This window comes from Dermacentor variabilis, chromosome 3 (genome assembly GCF_050947875.1).
Source record: "Dermacentor variabilis isolate Ectoservices chromosome 3, ASM5094787v1, whole genome shotgun sequence".
Classification (NCBI taxonomy): Eukaryota; Metazoa; Arthropoda; class Arachnida; order Ixodida; family Ixodidae; genus Dermacentor; species Dermacentor variabilis.
In genome coordinates, this window is record NC_134570.1 from 141,520,362 (window position 1) to 141,534,106 (window position 13,745).

The 13,745-nt window shown below is 43.6% G+C and overlaps 1 protein-coding gene across 1 annotated transcript in view; it reads right to left on the minus strand.

The window, feature by feature from the left end:
- Positions 1–3,429: 3,429 nt before the first annotated feature.
- Positions 3,430–13,745, minus strand: part of LOC142576340 (uncharacterized) — a 65,592-nt gene continuing 55,276 nt past the window's right edge. Inside the window, exons 10-11 of the mRNA XM_075686437.1 lie at positions 13,064–13,155; positions 3,430–3,811 (exon numbers count right to left, since the gene is read on the minus strand). Of these exons, the coding sequence (XP_075542552.1) occupies positions 3,659–3,811; positions 13,064–13,155 (245 nt within the window). The 3' untranslated portion in view covers positions 3,430–3,658. The remainder of the gene's footprint in view (positions 3,812–13,063; positions 13,156–13,745) is intronic.

Sequence of the window (13,745 nt, forward strand, 5' to 3'; positions counted from 1 at the left end):
CGCACTGCCCCAATGCGCTCAAACGAGACGAACGGGAGAAGCGGGCGAGTGGCGCGCTACCTGTCGGGGCAGCGCCGTACATTGCCAGGGGGGGGGGGGGGGGTTCTTCTGTGTTTGGTACGCTCACTTCGGCGCCTGTGTCGACGAGGAAGCGGAAACCGCTGTTGCGGTCGGTTAGGAAAAAGACTGATGAGCGACGTTCTTGCATGGCAGAAACACCGGTCGCCCTCAGCGCCTGCCCGGGGCGTATCCCGAGAGCTCGCAGGGTGGCACGCATTTGCGTGCAGCATTGCCGAACTTGCGATGGTACCAACATAGTATTTGGCGTTTCATAGGTGACTGCGGAGCACTCCGACTGGTTGACCGTGACGCGGTATGGAGGGCGGCCACGGCATCCACGAGACGCGAGATTTCGTTCATCTTTTGAAGCTCCTCATGTGGAGATGGTTCACTTGTGACGGCCGCGACAGATGTGAGACCTACCGCCATGAGCTTGTCGGCTAACTCGGTCAGCTTGGATAGATTATCATTTGGGGCAGTCACGACCATTCTGACGTTTGGGGGGATTTTCTCTAGAAATATTTCTCGGAGCAGCAGGCTGTCCAGACCATCCACTTTGCGGCCCAATAATTGCTGCATATGACGCAGCAGCTGGCTTGGCGTTCTGTCGTAGAGGTGGTCTTCATGGCGAAGCTGTTGTAGTCGTTGGCTTTTCGGGGGCGTGGTCCTGCGAATGAGTGTTGCCTTCAACGCCTCGCAAACGTTGTCTGCTGGTGGGGAAAGGAACAGGTCTCGAATTTCGCTAGCGGTTGATGGGGGCAGACTGCTCACCACATAATGGTATTTCGAGGAATCTGCTGTGATGCGCCGTGGAGCGAATTGTGATTCTACCTGAATGATGCTTGGTGTGCAGAATATGAACGCGCGGCCGTTGCAAGACAACAACGCCGAGAAGAATCCGTAGCCCTAGCCGATGCTGCTTGCGGTAATTGAGTTCTTTCTGTTCATGTGCGTCTGCACTCGTCACACCACACATTTTCACTGTAATGCATACTGCCACTAAAGCTACAAGCATTACTTCGTGCATTATTCTGACATGTTGCTATCACACTCAGTGTTTTGCCCTTATAGTGAAATTGCGATTTTTTAAAGTAGACCAATGAATAAAACTGTTCAACAGCCCGATTTGAACAGCGGATATCTAGCACTGAAGCCTGATACTGTAACCATTAAGCCACGGACCCTTTTCCTCCATAACATGCCTTATAATCGGATCGTAGTGTTGACATTTAAATAGTGGAAATTATTTAAAATGACCTATTACGTCATCACAAGTCAAAATGAGAGCCGATACCGAAGAAAGCGAAGTAAAAAAAAATATTGAGTCAGATGCTTCTCCTACTCCCCTCATGCAAGTAGTGATGCGATAAAGCGCGGATTGCAGTGACTCCACCCCTATCTCACACCTAAGTCGTTTAGGAAGACTGTCTTTCATCGACTTCAAGTGGACGTTGATTCACTTTCCAACTTTTAACAGGTTCTTTCTCTACAAGAAGCGGACACGTGCCTCCCCCTGAGAGGCTTTGTGCAAGTGTGCTTTGCGTCCATGGAAAAGGCTCATTGTCTGCAATGTGCTGAAACGTGAGGCGTTGTGAAAGCACAACACGCTCTAATAAAACTTGTCTTGCTTCCCCACCCCCTTCTATGATGCGTTGCTGCTGACAACTGGAAAAGTTTCAGTGCTGGTTTTCTCAGTATAGTAAACCCTCAATATAACGAAATCTATGGAAGAGGAAAGTTACTATGTTATAAGCAGCATTTCATTCAAAGCAGTGAGGCTATAAAGAGCAGTAGTAAAGCTGGATGTGCACTTCAACAGCCCAAGAGCTTGCAAAGTGTATACAGTTAAGCCTCGAGCAACATAACGAACTTCAATATAACGAAATTCTCGATATCACGAAGTATTTAACTTTTTATAACCTCTCGTCCATAAAACACCATGTATTTAGAACCGAAATATAATGAAGTGTTTGTATGTGATTTCAATATAACTAAAGGTCGCTTCTGCTGCAAAGGATTGCCGAAACAATAAATGGAAACTTCCGTGGACGCAGATGGTCAAATGATTGAATTACAAGCGGCTGCTTGCAAACGAGCCCCTCAAATGCGCGCGGTGCGACAAGAGCGACCGCCAATGTGGAGCCGCATCACGTTCCGTATAAGTCCAAGAGTGATAAGATCCTATTGCGCCCCCTGCACTTGATGCTTTAGGTGCGAGTGAGTGTGCGAGGGTGAGACAAGAAAGATGGTGGCTTCATCACAGGTGCCGCCTTCGCGCGGGCGCAAAGGGAAAGATGGGGAGGGGAGCGAGCTCGTGGTAACGCGATGAAGCGCGCGAGAGGGGGCGGAGGGGGGGGGGTAAGTTGGCGCGAGTCTCGGCCGTGGCTGTGCATGGCTGTAAACATGGCTGAGCGCAAACGCAGCCGCGCACTCTGCTTTAGAGGTAGTCTGCCTCGTGTGCAAAGAGCGGGCATGCCGAGACAGCGTGGCATCACGTAAGCTGTCCTCCCGCTCCTTTAGTATTGAAGGTTGCGTAACCTTGAGTTTCTATGACCCATTGGAGCAAGAGGCAGATGAAGCATTTGCTCCCAGCTGCCGGCGCTTTTCATGATAGCATCACCCAAGTGCGGGCGTTGCTATCAACCGCGTCGCTGACTTCGCTAAATTCGTACCGTGGATGTGAACGTATCGTTGACGTGGCATGAAACCGAACCATTTGTCGCCGTACCAATTGTATATACTCCCAAATTCATCAAAATTAATTGTTTTCTCATTCAAACTTGCTTTCTTCGATTGCCCGATAATTCAGAAAAAATTCTGCGGCCCCATTTTCATGCAAGTAAAACCGATTCGTGACTGTACTTATTTACATGAAAGGTCAAATTTAAATACAACGAAATTTCGATATAATGAAGCAAGTTGCCTATTTTACCTAGTTCGTTATATCGAGGTTTAACTGTACTAGTGAAACAAAGCTGCACTCAACAGGGTTGACAAGGAGGCAAAATTCTTTTGACGCCCATGAACAGCTGCTTTGTCCGTTGAACATCATCATGTGATACAGTTAGTACCAAGGACCTGCAGCCATATGGGACAGAGACCTTTGCAGCACTCTGTTTTAGCACAGCTTGGCCAGTATATTTTATGTACCACATGTGGGGCGCGAGTGACTGTGACATTATGTCCAAGGCAGTGCGACTGCAAGAAGCAACCAGCCTTTTGCAGTACTTGAAAACATCCTATTACAACCATTTGGTGATTTTCTGTCTTCGCAGGTGACTTCATTGAGTCACAGTACCATGCAAACAAGAAATAAGAATATACAAAAATGCCGCTAACTGCCAATGCGCAGCAAGAACAAGCAACAATTGGATACTTTGTCGATAAATTCTGTAGTGTGGGACTGATTTCCACTAGTGTGAACAACTTCCCTGAACTTCAACTACATATAGTATTTTATTGTACAAAAAGAATGTGTTGATGTATGTACAAGAAAGGGAGCAAAGCACTAAAGTTGCAGGGCACACCTTGTGGATTGTGACATGCTCTGCCTGCACTCGATCATTATCACCAGTAGTAAAAGCATACTATAAACATACTAAGGATGGGTGAGTATTGCCTGAAGCTTCTGACACTCATGACTGTGTTCGGGAGTCATTTGCTGCAGCTGTGCAAGAACTGCTGCATTTCTTGCGAGACTGTGTCTAATGGCTGGTAGTGTCGTGGAAATGCCTTGAAGCAGCAGGAGGACCTGTAACAATATGCAAGGTGCAATAAGCATTGAGAACTTGTTTGCATTTACACACAGTAGAAATGAATGTGTCTCCCTTAACAGGCATTAGGTAAGAACAGGTCTCGTGAGATAGCTTGCTTTTGCGCTAGGTTAATATAGCCAAATTGCGATGTAGGATGTCACGAAGATGCAGTCTGCTGCCAGCGTAATTGCCATAGGTATAAGAGATTGCCAGTCACACAAAGCTGCATCGGTGTATGAGCTTGTGGGCATATTTGTGCTTGCATTTGAGATTTTCTGTGAAATAGCAGTGTTAAGTGCACTGGATAAATAAAAAGAGGTGGTCAGCCAGTGTAATCATACGCTCTTTTAGCCTAAGCTACTGCTGTACTCAACTCTGCACACTTCTACACTATGCAATAGAGTACTCCCTTTTGTCTAGATGCACGCAACTTGCCTATACAAAGGGCAGGATGGTGACTATGAGTGATTCATTGCTTTGAGCTCTCACTACCAGGAATATGAGCCTTGGCAAACCCCATAACTGTGTTCAAAGGTGATGGCACAAGAAAAGAGCACCTAGTTCACAGGTGAAAACATTATATGGTATAAGGAGTTAGCCAGAAGAATGGCCAAGATGATTAATTTTATGTATGTAAGCGCTTTGCACATATGCCTTCTCACACACATGTACACACAGAGGCACAAATAAATATGACAAGTTGTAGAGCTTCCAAAAAAGTCACAGCATAAGGGTCATTCCATCTGAGCTCCAGCCAGATGTTTTCTCATTTATTCCCAATTCTTAAATAAGAGTAACAACTGTTTGTTTTGACGCAGAAATAGCTATCTCCATACATATCTGCTGAAAAAAGAATTTTTGAAGCTGCGATTTCTGCTTTGATACTGTGCTCTCACTAATACCCACTATCGGTCCTGCAAAGTTTGAGTGGTTCCCTCTTGTACGTAGGGTTGCCAACCATCCCAAATTTAGCAGAACAGCTCCAACTTCTGAATAAATGTCCCAAATCCTGACTTGCTGACTGTTTATTTGACTCTGTCGATTTGTTGGGATGGCCAAATGTCCCAACTTCAGCTTTTTCCCCTGCTACATAACAATCAAGAGACTATGTTTGCTTTTTAAATTAGTTGGCAGCTAGCTCGGTTGCACATTCTTTTCCTTTGTCTTCTGTTCCGTTGTCATAAATAAATGTGACTTCACTTTATTGTGGTAGCAATTATACGGACACTCCAGACGCATTTTTGCCATTGCCATCACCCTGATGCTCCGTATAAAGTCCAAGGGCGATAAGTAGAGCACTGCACCGGCCCGGGCCGACCCGAAAGCTCGGGCCTGGCTGCCCGAAGCATTTTTCGGCAGTCGCAGGATCGTAGCTCAATCTTGCGCGCCACATATAGAGGAAAACGGGGAGGCAGCACGGGAGGGAGGGGACCGGTTTGACTCTGCCAACAAGTGCGTATTTTAAACGGCTTCACGTGGTCGCGTGCGCCATATGTCGAAAGAAATTTGCAGATGGCTCATACCTTCGTGCGCGCTGTGTTCTCGCCACTCTGGCGTTGAAGCATTATTAGACCACACCAGTGGCATACCAACTATTTTTCGAGTGGGCGGGGGGCAAGTCACCACTCTCTCTCTCTCTCTCGCTAAATATATATATATATATATATATATATAAATTGGAAAGTGATCTTTGCAGTATGTGCCACCTGGGATCGCTCTGCCACTGCCTCTCTGTCCGCATTGATGCTCCACGCCAACAACGGCAGCTGCGCTACCCTGCATATAATTTGCCCTTAATTTGCAGTACATGTTCATTTTTCGTGTGCTTTACCACAAAGCCCAACACGGAGGGCTGCTTCCAAGGGGACCGGAGGTTAGGTTAGCGGCATATACCTAACCTCTCTCCCACCTCTTCGGGGCGGAAGGGAGGGAAGGTAGATGCCACTTTAGCGGCCACAGACCGATAAACAATGACACATTCTTTTATTTAATGTGTCAATGACATGTTGACTTGTTCGAAAATATTCATTGGAGGTTACACGGAAGTTCATGTCCACGACTGGGCGGAGAATGCATACTCAGAGCGGGCCCAGGTGGCACGTATACTGTAAAGTTTGCCTCCCTTGCAGATTATCTGATTGCCATTTCATTAAAGAAAGGCTGAAAAATGTGTCAGCGAAAGTTCTTTTTGTCATTAACAGATCTAGTTTTCAATCGTACATTATGAACCATTACAGTCTAGTGTTGCCAACATCTTAGGAAGCGTGTCACTGAAGTTAGACAAAAAAGTCACTAAAACTCTCGCTACAACTGTGAAGTGGATTTGCAGAATGTAGGTACATTGAAACACTATAACATAAGCGAGCATAAAGTAAATAATTTACCTAGACGTGTCATGTTGGTCTAATGTTCGTGCAGCTGAAGCAAAACAGTGAATTTACCAACAGAGTATAGAGGGCTTTAGCTTTAGTAATGTATATGTACTATAGGATAGCCGAATATCGAGGTTTCGGATATGAATAGTTGGTTAACTATTTGGTATTTTCGAATATCCAAACTAACCAAATATTTTGCAACAACTGACTGTTCAAATTGGGTGACTGTTCTCCACTTGCTGAACAAAGTATCACAAATTATAATTATCAGAAGTAATGCAGCGACAAGATTTCTGACGCAATGCAGAAAGTAGATCAGTAATACAAGCTTTGTTTTCGGTTTTGCGGGACCCGCCGTGGTTGCTTAGTGGCTATGGTGTTGGGCTGTTAAGCACGAGGTCGCGGGATAGAATCCCGGCTTTGTGGCAGTATTTCGATCGGAAGCAAAATGTGAAAACACCTGTATACTTAGATTTAGGTGCACATTGAAGAACCCCAGGTGGCTCAAATTTCCGAACACTACGGCATGCCTCATAATCAGATCGTGGTTTTAGCATGTAAAACCCTAGAATTTAATTTTTTTTGTTTGATGGTGGAAGTTTTGTGCTGTTAAACACTCATTGGGTTAGATCTTGTATACATACATAAATACCTACGACATGGACGTGGCGACTGACGTCGTCGCCTTAGCACAATTTGAAGTGCAACGTGTGCATAAGGCAGAGGTTGTGGATTCGACTCTCACCGTCAGCCAAGTTGAGTTTCCCTCCATTTCCCATAAGCTTCTCATTTTTGCACTTCAATTAGAAGCTACAAATAATTTATTCTATGCTTTCCGTTTCTTCATTATCTGTTGTTTTCATATAATTCTAAAAGATACGTTCGAGCGTTCTTGCAAAACTGGGCCCCTCGGTTCCCCTTCCTTTCGCCCAATAATTGACAATCGGCTATATTGTTCTTATCACCTACGAATGAGTCTTTCTTGCAGCCTAGTCATGTAGGAGTTTTATCTCTTACGTTACAACCAGTGATGTTTTTTTTTTGGTAAATTGCTCTGTATTCTGTCTAGGGCACAGAAATACCTGCTTAGCATTTTATTTTCCTTTTCCATAACTTCTAATATTTTTTCAGCAACTATTTATTATGCGTTTTTGAAAAGTTGGTCAATTTCAAATGCCTGTCATTCTTGGAAAGCTTGTTTGCCACCAGGCTTAAAGGTGTCAAGTGACTATTTGTGTATTTCTTTTCATGAGTGTTGTGATCTTGTTTAAAACTACCTTAATTGTGTGTGATAGTTGACTGTCTATTCTGTACAAGCATGTTCCTAATTATACTAAAACAAATATTCCTGCTGTATATACATGCATCTGCGTTTGTCTATTCGATATTCGATACTTACTATTCGCATTTGAAAAAGTCTATATTCGATCGCCTACCTCTAATATTTACATATAGATTATGAGAGCTTAAATTTTTCATTATCTTCAGATTTGGAGGTTACAAATATAGCACGATTCAAAAGAACACAAGCAACATAGTTTTCCTAGCATGAAAATACATTTAGTCTGCATATTATGCCTAAATTTTTGGTGTTTCTTGGCATTCAAGGTAGCAGAACTAGATTCTGTGGAATGCACTTGGCCGCATGCTGTTAACATGGCAATGATAATTACCCGAGCTTTGTACAAATTAAATACCATATCTTCGCCCTTGATCTAGCTGAAAGCCATCAGGAAGTACCGACTGGTCCGAAAGGCGTAAGAAATGGAAGCGATTTGTTCAGCCGCGCATGAACGAGCTAAGCCGTTCGAATATTTACACTTTTACGAAGTCAATGTGTCTTATTCATCTGCTGTGTTCTAAATCTGAACAGAAAGTTTATTCCACTTGGTTTTGGTAAGTTAGTTCTCTGACACACTTGCCAAGCGTCTACCAATTGAATTGATATAGTGACGCCGCTGAACCCGCAGCGTTTAAATGCTGTGGGTTCACATAGGTTTTGTAAATTATAAATAACCTTCAATTTCGTGATGCAATCTCAAGGCTGTGGTGACCACTGTGCTGTGAAGCACTATTACAATGTAAAGCCAGCCATTTGTTCATCACAGTCACGGAGCCTATGCATTGTACCTCGAGTTTTGGACACTCGCATATGGCTTTTGAATATCAAAGCGCGTTCCTATAGGACATTTTCCAAGTAATCTTTCTAACTTATAAGTCGTTAAAATATTGCCAACTGTTCATTCAAGTCACTAAAAATGGCACTGATTGCTAAATAGCAAACTTTGGCGAAAACATGCACAAAAGTCACTAAATCTATGTCAAAATCGCTAAAACGGTAACACTGATAAAATACCCGTAATTTACAAAAGCAAATTTGATTTTGTGTTTTCAAAGATAGTTAGGTCAGATGGCCCAACAAACACGGGATGATTTCATTTATTTATTTCAATACCCTAAAGGCCCAATGCGGGCATTAAATAGGGGGGGATTCATCAAAGAAAACTTATAAATATACAACACAGGTTATAAACGGTTGAAGACAGAAATAAACAAGTTAAGAAGCCAGGTACAAGTTAATAAGGAAAAAATGGCTAGGAACAGGAACTGGAAAATTGCACATGTAGCCAATCCCACAAGACAAAACAAAAATCGCACCTTCAGAAGGTGCAAAACATGGCATCTAACATTTCACGGAAGGATACAGCCAACATGCACACACTCAAAAAAAAAAAAAAAAAAAAAAAAAAAAGCGCACATCAGTTTACATTGGAATTTTCTAAGTATGACCAAAGAGCTGTTTGAAATGATGATGTTGCAGCGATAGCCGCAATCCTAGAAGGAAGCGAATTCCACTCTTCGATAGCCAGGACTAAAGGTGAGTATTTGAATCATTCTGTCCGAGCGAAAATGGGTTTAGTCTTCTTCATATGATCTACAAGAGCCGATGTGTGCGGCGCCGGGAGAAGATGTGAACTTGCAAATGGTGTGTTGCTGTGGTAGAGAGTATGGAAAAAGGATAAACGGCTGAATTTGCTGCGCATGACCAGAGGTGGGAGATGGAGCGATGTTTTCAGGGCTGTTACACTTTTATGATGATGAGGATGCAACTGATGGTAGACTAAACTTGTTTTGGACAGCCTAGCGATAGCTTTCTCAGCAATGCAGGCTTGCAAGGCAGGTCCCGCAGGTGTCTGCACTGCGAAGTATGGAGTAATGTGTAATCTGCTACAGCACGTGGAGGCAAGGCCTGAAAGCAGGGGATATGTAAATAAATAAATCGTACCTATGTGAGCCCAATTCTGTGAGAGAACTTGGCCTCAGCTGTTGTTTTGTTGTATTTGTGCAGTGTGCAGCCGACAGTGCCAACTTTCACAATTGTGCGTGCATAGGAGGGGGGTGGGGGGATAAATGGCCTACTTTTCCTTTTCAATTCTGACTGTGGGGGGAGGGGTACACCTCTCCCTGAACTGGTAGATACACCTATGACAAGCATGGTGTCACGCACATGCAGGCAAATATAAACACATCTCACTTGATGACCATGAGCGCTCACTGTCACTACGCTGACGTCATGAAGACCGCCGGCAGCAAGAAGCGAACGCTTCGTGATGCCTCAGTTTCACCGCGAGAACACCTTTCACGACCAAATAAGTGAAAGCAGTCTTGAAAGTTCTGGGAACCTTGCACTATTGAGGTTCAATTGCACTATGGACAGACCAAGTAGCCTGAATCAATGTCTAGATCAAGACTTGAAAGACTACTGCAGACTTGCAGAGGTGGGGAAACTTACAAACTGTTAACAAGTAGACTCTGTGTGCTATATAAATACCAGTGATGAGTGCGCTGAAGAACCAATTTGGCCAAGACTCCACATGCAGCTGGTGGAGAGGCCAGACCCCCATTACCAGTACTTCAAGCCGCTTTCTATAGACTAGAGTGATCTTGGTTGGGACTCTAGGTGCATATATATCCGGGTATCGAAAGTGGGGAGGGGGGGGGGGTGTAAATGACTTACTTTGCTCCTCCCCCCAGTTCTGAGAGTGGGGGGAAGGCAAGTGACCCCCTTGCCCCCCCCCCCATTCCCGTAGATATGCCTATGGACACCACAACGGTCACTTCGCTCGCTGCTGCTCTCGCACTTGCTCACATCGGCGTTTTGACAGCGGGAGTCCGCGCCCTTCGAGTGTGATGTGTTCATGCTTGCTAATTCACTTAGTAAGTGAATGTTTCCGAGTTAATACAGCCAATAAAGCTACTATCCTTGCTTTGTATAGCAATCGGTGCTTCACCTTTCAGGTGAAACTGCACCTTTTTCCTCGTGGTTCTAGTTGTGTTGTAGCCTTTACTTGTCCACAGGTCAGTCGACTTCCGTTAAGTCGATCCTGACACAATCAACGAAATTGAAGGGCTTATTGGGCAGACCGAATTCAACAAGTTGCAGAAAAGTGCCAACACAAACTGCTAAATAGATATTGATGGGCTAGTTGGTGAGCCATGATGTTGAATCAGTGCACTTAACTCTGACATATGCACACACACATAAAAAGGACATACACAGGCGCTGGACTGCAACAATTGCTTTATCGCCCAAAGACCTGCCTTTTGTAGCATCCCTTAAGAAGTGCACATGCTCTTATGGCAGTAAGGCATTAACAAGACACAGAGTAAAACACAAAAAACAAAGATAGCAGTTTTCAGATTCCCACTCTAGGAATAATCAAAGTCCAAGATAGTGGCACACTTTATCGGAGAATGATACCGAGGGGCAACTGATACACCTGTCTTTCCATTTGTCAGTTTCCATTTGTCAGTTTCCATTTGTCAATTTCTATGCTTCAAGAATTTCCCTTGTTTGTTTTTTGTGTTGCCTGCGCACAACTTCCGTATCTTTCAGGACAGGTTTGCAGCCACAATTCCTCCAATGAAAGGCTAAATGACCTGAATCTTTAGCCGTGTAGTGATAATTGTGCTCAGTTAGCCTCTTATTCTAGCACCTGCCCGTCTGCCCATTGTATACCTTGTTACACGAAAGAGGGATCTTACAAACTACTCCCTCTGTACACGTGATGTAGGAGTTTCAGTGGTTGATTGCACAGGGACCCGTTTGTGTTTCTGCACCATTCGCTTTTTTGCACAGGCCCGACAATTGCACAGGTGCCAAAAACACCACATACGAGACAATATCACAATGAACTGCTGATTCATTTGGCAGTATTTGCCTGAACACCCCCCTCCCTCCTCCCAATTGCACGCACGCTCACTTACTATGTGTCCAAAGTAAAAACTAACGTAGAAATACCACTGAAGCTCCTAAACATGGTAGAAATTTAATGCACACCCTAGTCTTTGGCAACAAATATGACCAAGGGTCTAGTATGTTTTGCACAATGGCGACTGGGTTCATAAAGCCAGCTTCTCTGCAATACAATCATGTTATACAGCAAAGCATATGCGTGCCGCGAACACTGTTTTGGTTATGTATCTGACTGCACTGTGCAGGCAATCTTCGGTCAAAAAAAGTTGCGTAAATACCGCAATAGGTCTTGTGAGCTAGTGTTGCTGCTTGAATATTCTGCTGCATTGTGTGAATATTCCTTTTATTGTACTGATGCCTGTTTTTTGCTTCCTAATTCCTTACAAATATGCTAATGTATTTCCCCCCTTACACAATGCCTTCTCCTCGAAGGCCTGTAAGGTTACTTCTAAAAAAAAATCTATACAATTAATTTGAAAGATATTCTTCTTCAAATTTCTGGGTGCTTCAAACTGTCAAAACTACAGTAGAGCTGCCAACCTTGAAATTTCAAATAGGCTAAAGTCAAAGTGAAAAATTACTAAAATTTGGTGAAAAGCACTAAAAATTATTGTATTGCTCAAGACGTTGAGTTTTCGCAGACTTTGTTCTGTAGAGGAGCTGTGAACAGGCACACTGCGCTACAGTCGCAACAAGTATTATCTTCGCCACAAACACAAATTTTCATGAAGTTTATTTTTAATTATGCATGTATAACAGCAGCCAAATTTTGGTTACCATTATCACCGGTTCTATCATTAGGTCCGAATAATTGAGAGGAATTGAAAAATCGGTTGGCATTTGTACTTGCATTCTATTGAAATTAGTTTAGCCCTAAACTAGACCCTCATAAAGCAATCCCGAAAATATGGATTCCGATACCATCGTGAACAAGCAATAAAAGTTTGACATTTTACAGTGAAATCGTGGAAGTTGGCAGGTATGCTAATGCAGATACTACGTTGGTGAAGTTAGAAAATACATAAGTAGAGAGAAGCTGTGATGTGTGCTAAATTGCCTGCTGCGAAGAATGCAAGATGTAAAAGGCATCCTCAAGGCTGTATTAATAGACAGATTTAGCATAGTGTTTCGACTGTTTATGTAGACACACACAAAACGACTATGACCTCGCTATGCACATGTCCTCAGTGAGACCTTTAGAAGAGCGCTCCACATGGCAAACAGATAGCGAATTCCAAATGCTCTGGCATGTTCTGGTCTTTTGTAAACCTGTCATCATCAGAACAGACAGCTTATTATGACGACAAAATGTCGCCAATATATATGATACTCAAAGAGAGATGAGACTAAGTGAAAGCCGATTTTACCATTCTTGTTTTGCTGTCACTATGAAGAGCTAGTAACATAGCCAAATCGGGATTGAGGTAGGCAGCCTCGGCACTGCCATTTTGATATGCTGGCCATTCAAAGACCATAATGCAAAATCCAAAAGTTAGCACACATACGTAACCTGCAAGTTTTTCACTGTGTTCGGCATATGCGCATTTTGAACCTGCTATATACTAAAGCTGTCTAATAAGCAAGCTGCAATAACCATGAGTAGCCTGCAAACTCACCTCATTTATGCATGCAGCTCCTGGTGTCAGCAAGGGAATGATGCCGCTAGTGGCAGCAGTGACATCGGTGAGGTCATACCGAGCCAAGACACCTGGAAAGCGCACAGACACAGAAAACTTTTGTTCGTGGACGACAAATAGGCACATAGAATCAGTTTAAATTGGTCCAGTAACCTTTCCATACTCTATGTTCATTCATTGAGGCTAAAGCTCACTCTCTTGAAGTGCATGCTGAAATGTAACCGTGATGTGAGAGACTCCAAAGTATACTTTTTTTGTACAGTTTAACCTCAACATAACAAACACAGATACAGTTAAACCTCGATATAACAAATTTAAATACTATAATGAAATTTTCAATATAATGAAGTATTTAACCTCTTATAACTTCTTGTCCACAGAACAGCGTGTATTTAGAAACTCAATACGGTTGCTGACTGATTTTTCGGGCTCCAAAATTTCGGACATGCTCAATTATTCGGTCTGCTTCGCTGCGCCGCAATTCTCCCCATAGACCATAATGTATAACAACTGCCAAAAGTTCGGACACCTTGCAACCTCTAACCTGGTTTTTCGGACACTCCTTGAGCCAACTCGATCGAAAGCACCATGCACCGACTCTGACCAGTGCATGGTTCGACTTGCTGAACGCCATTTTTGTTTTGAACGGGGCCTCCTTGCT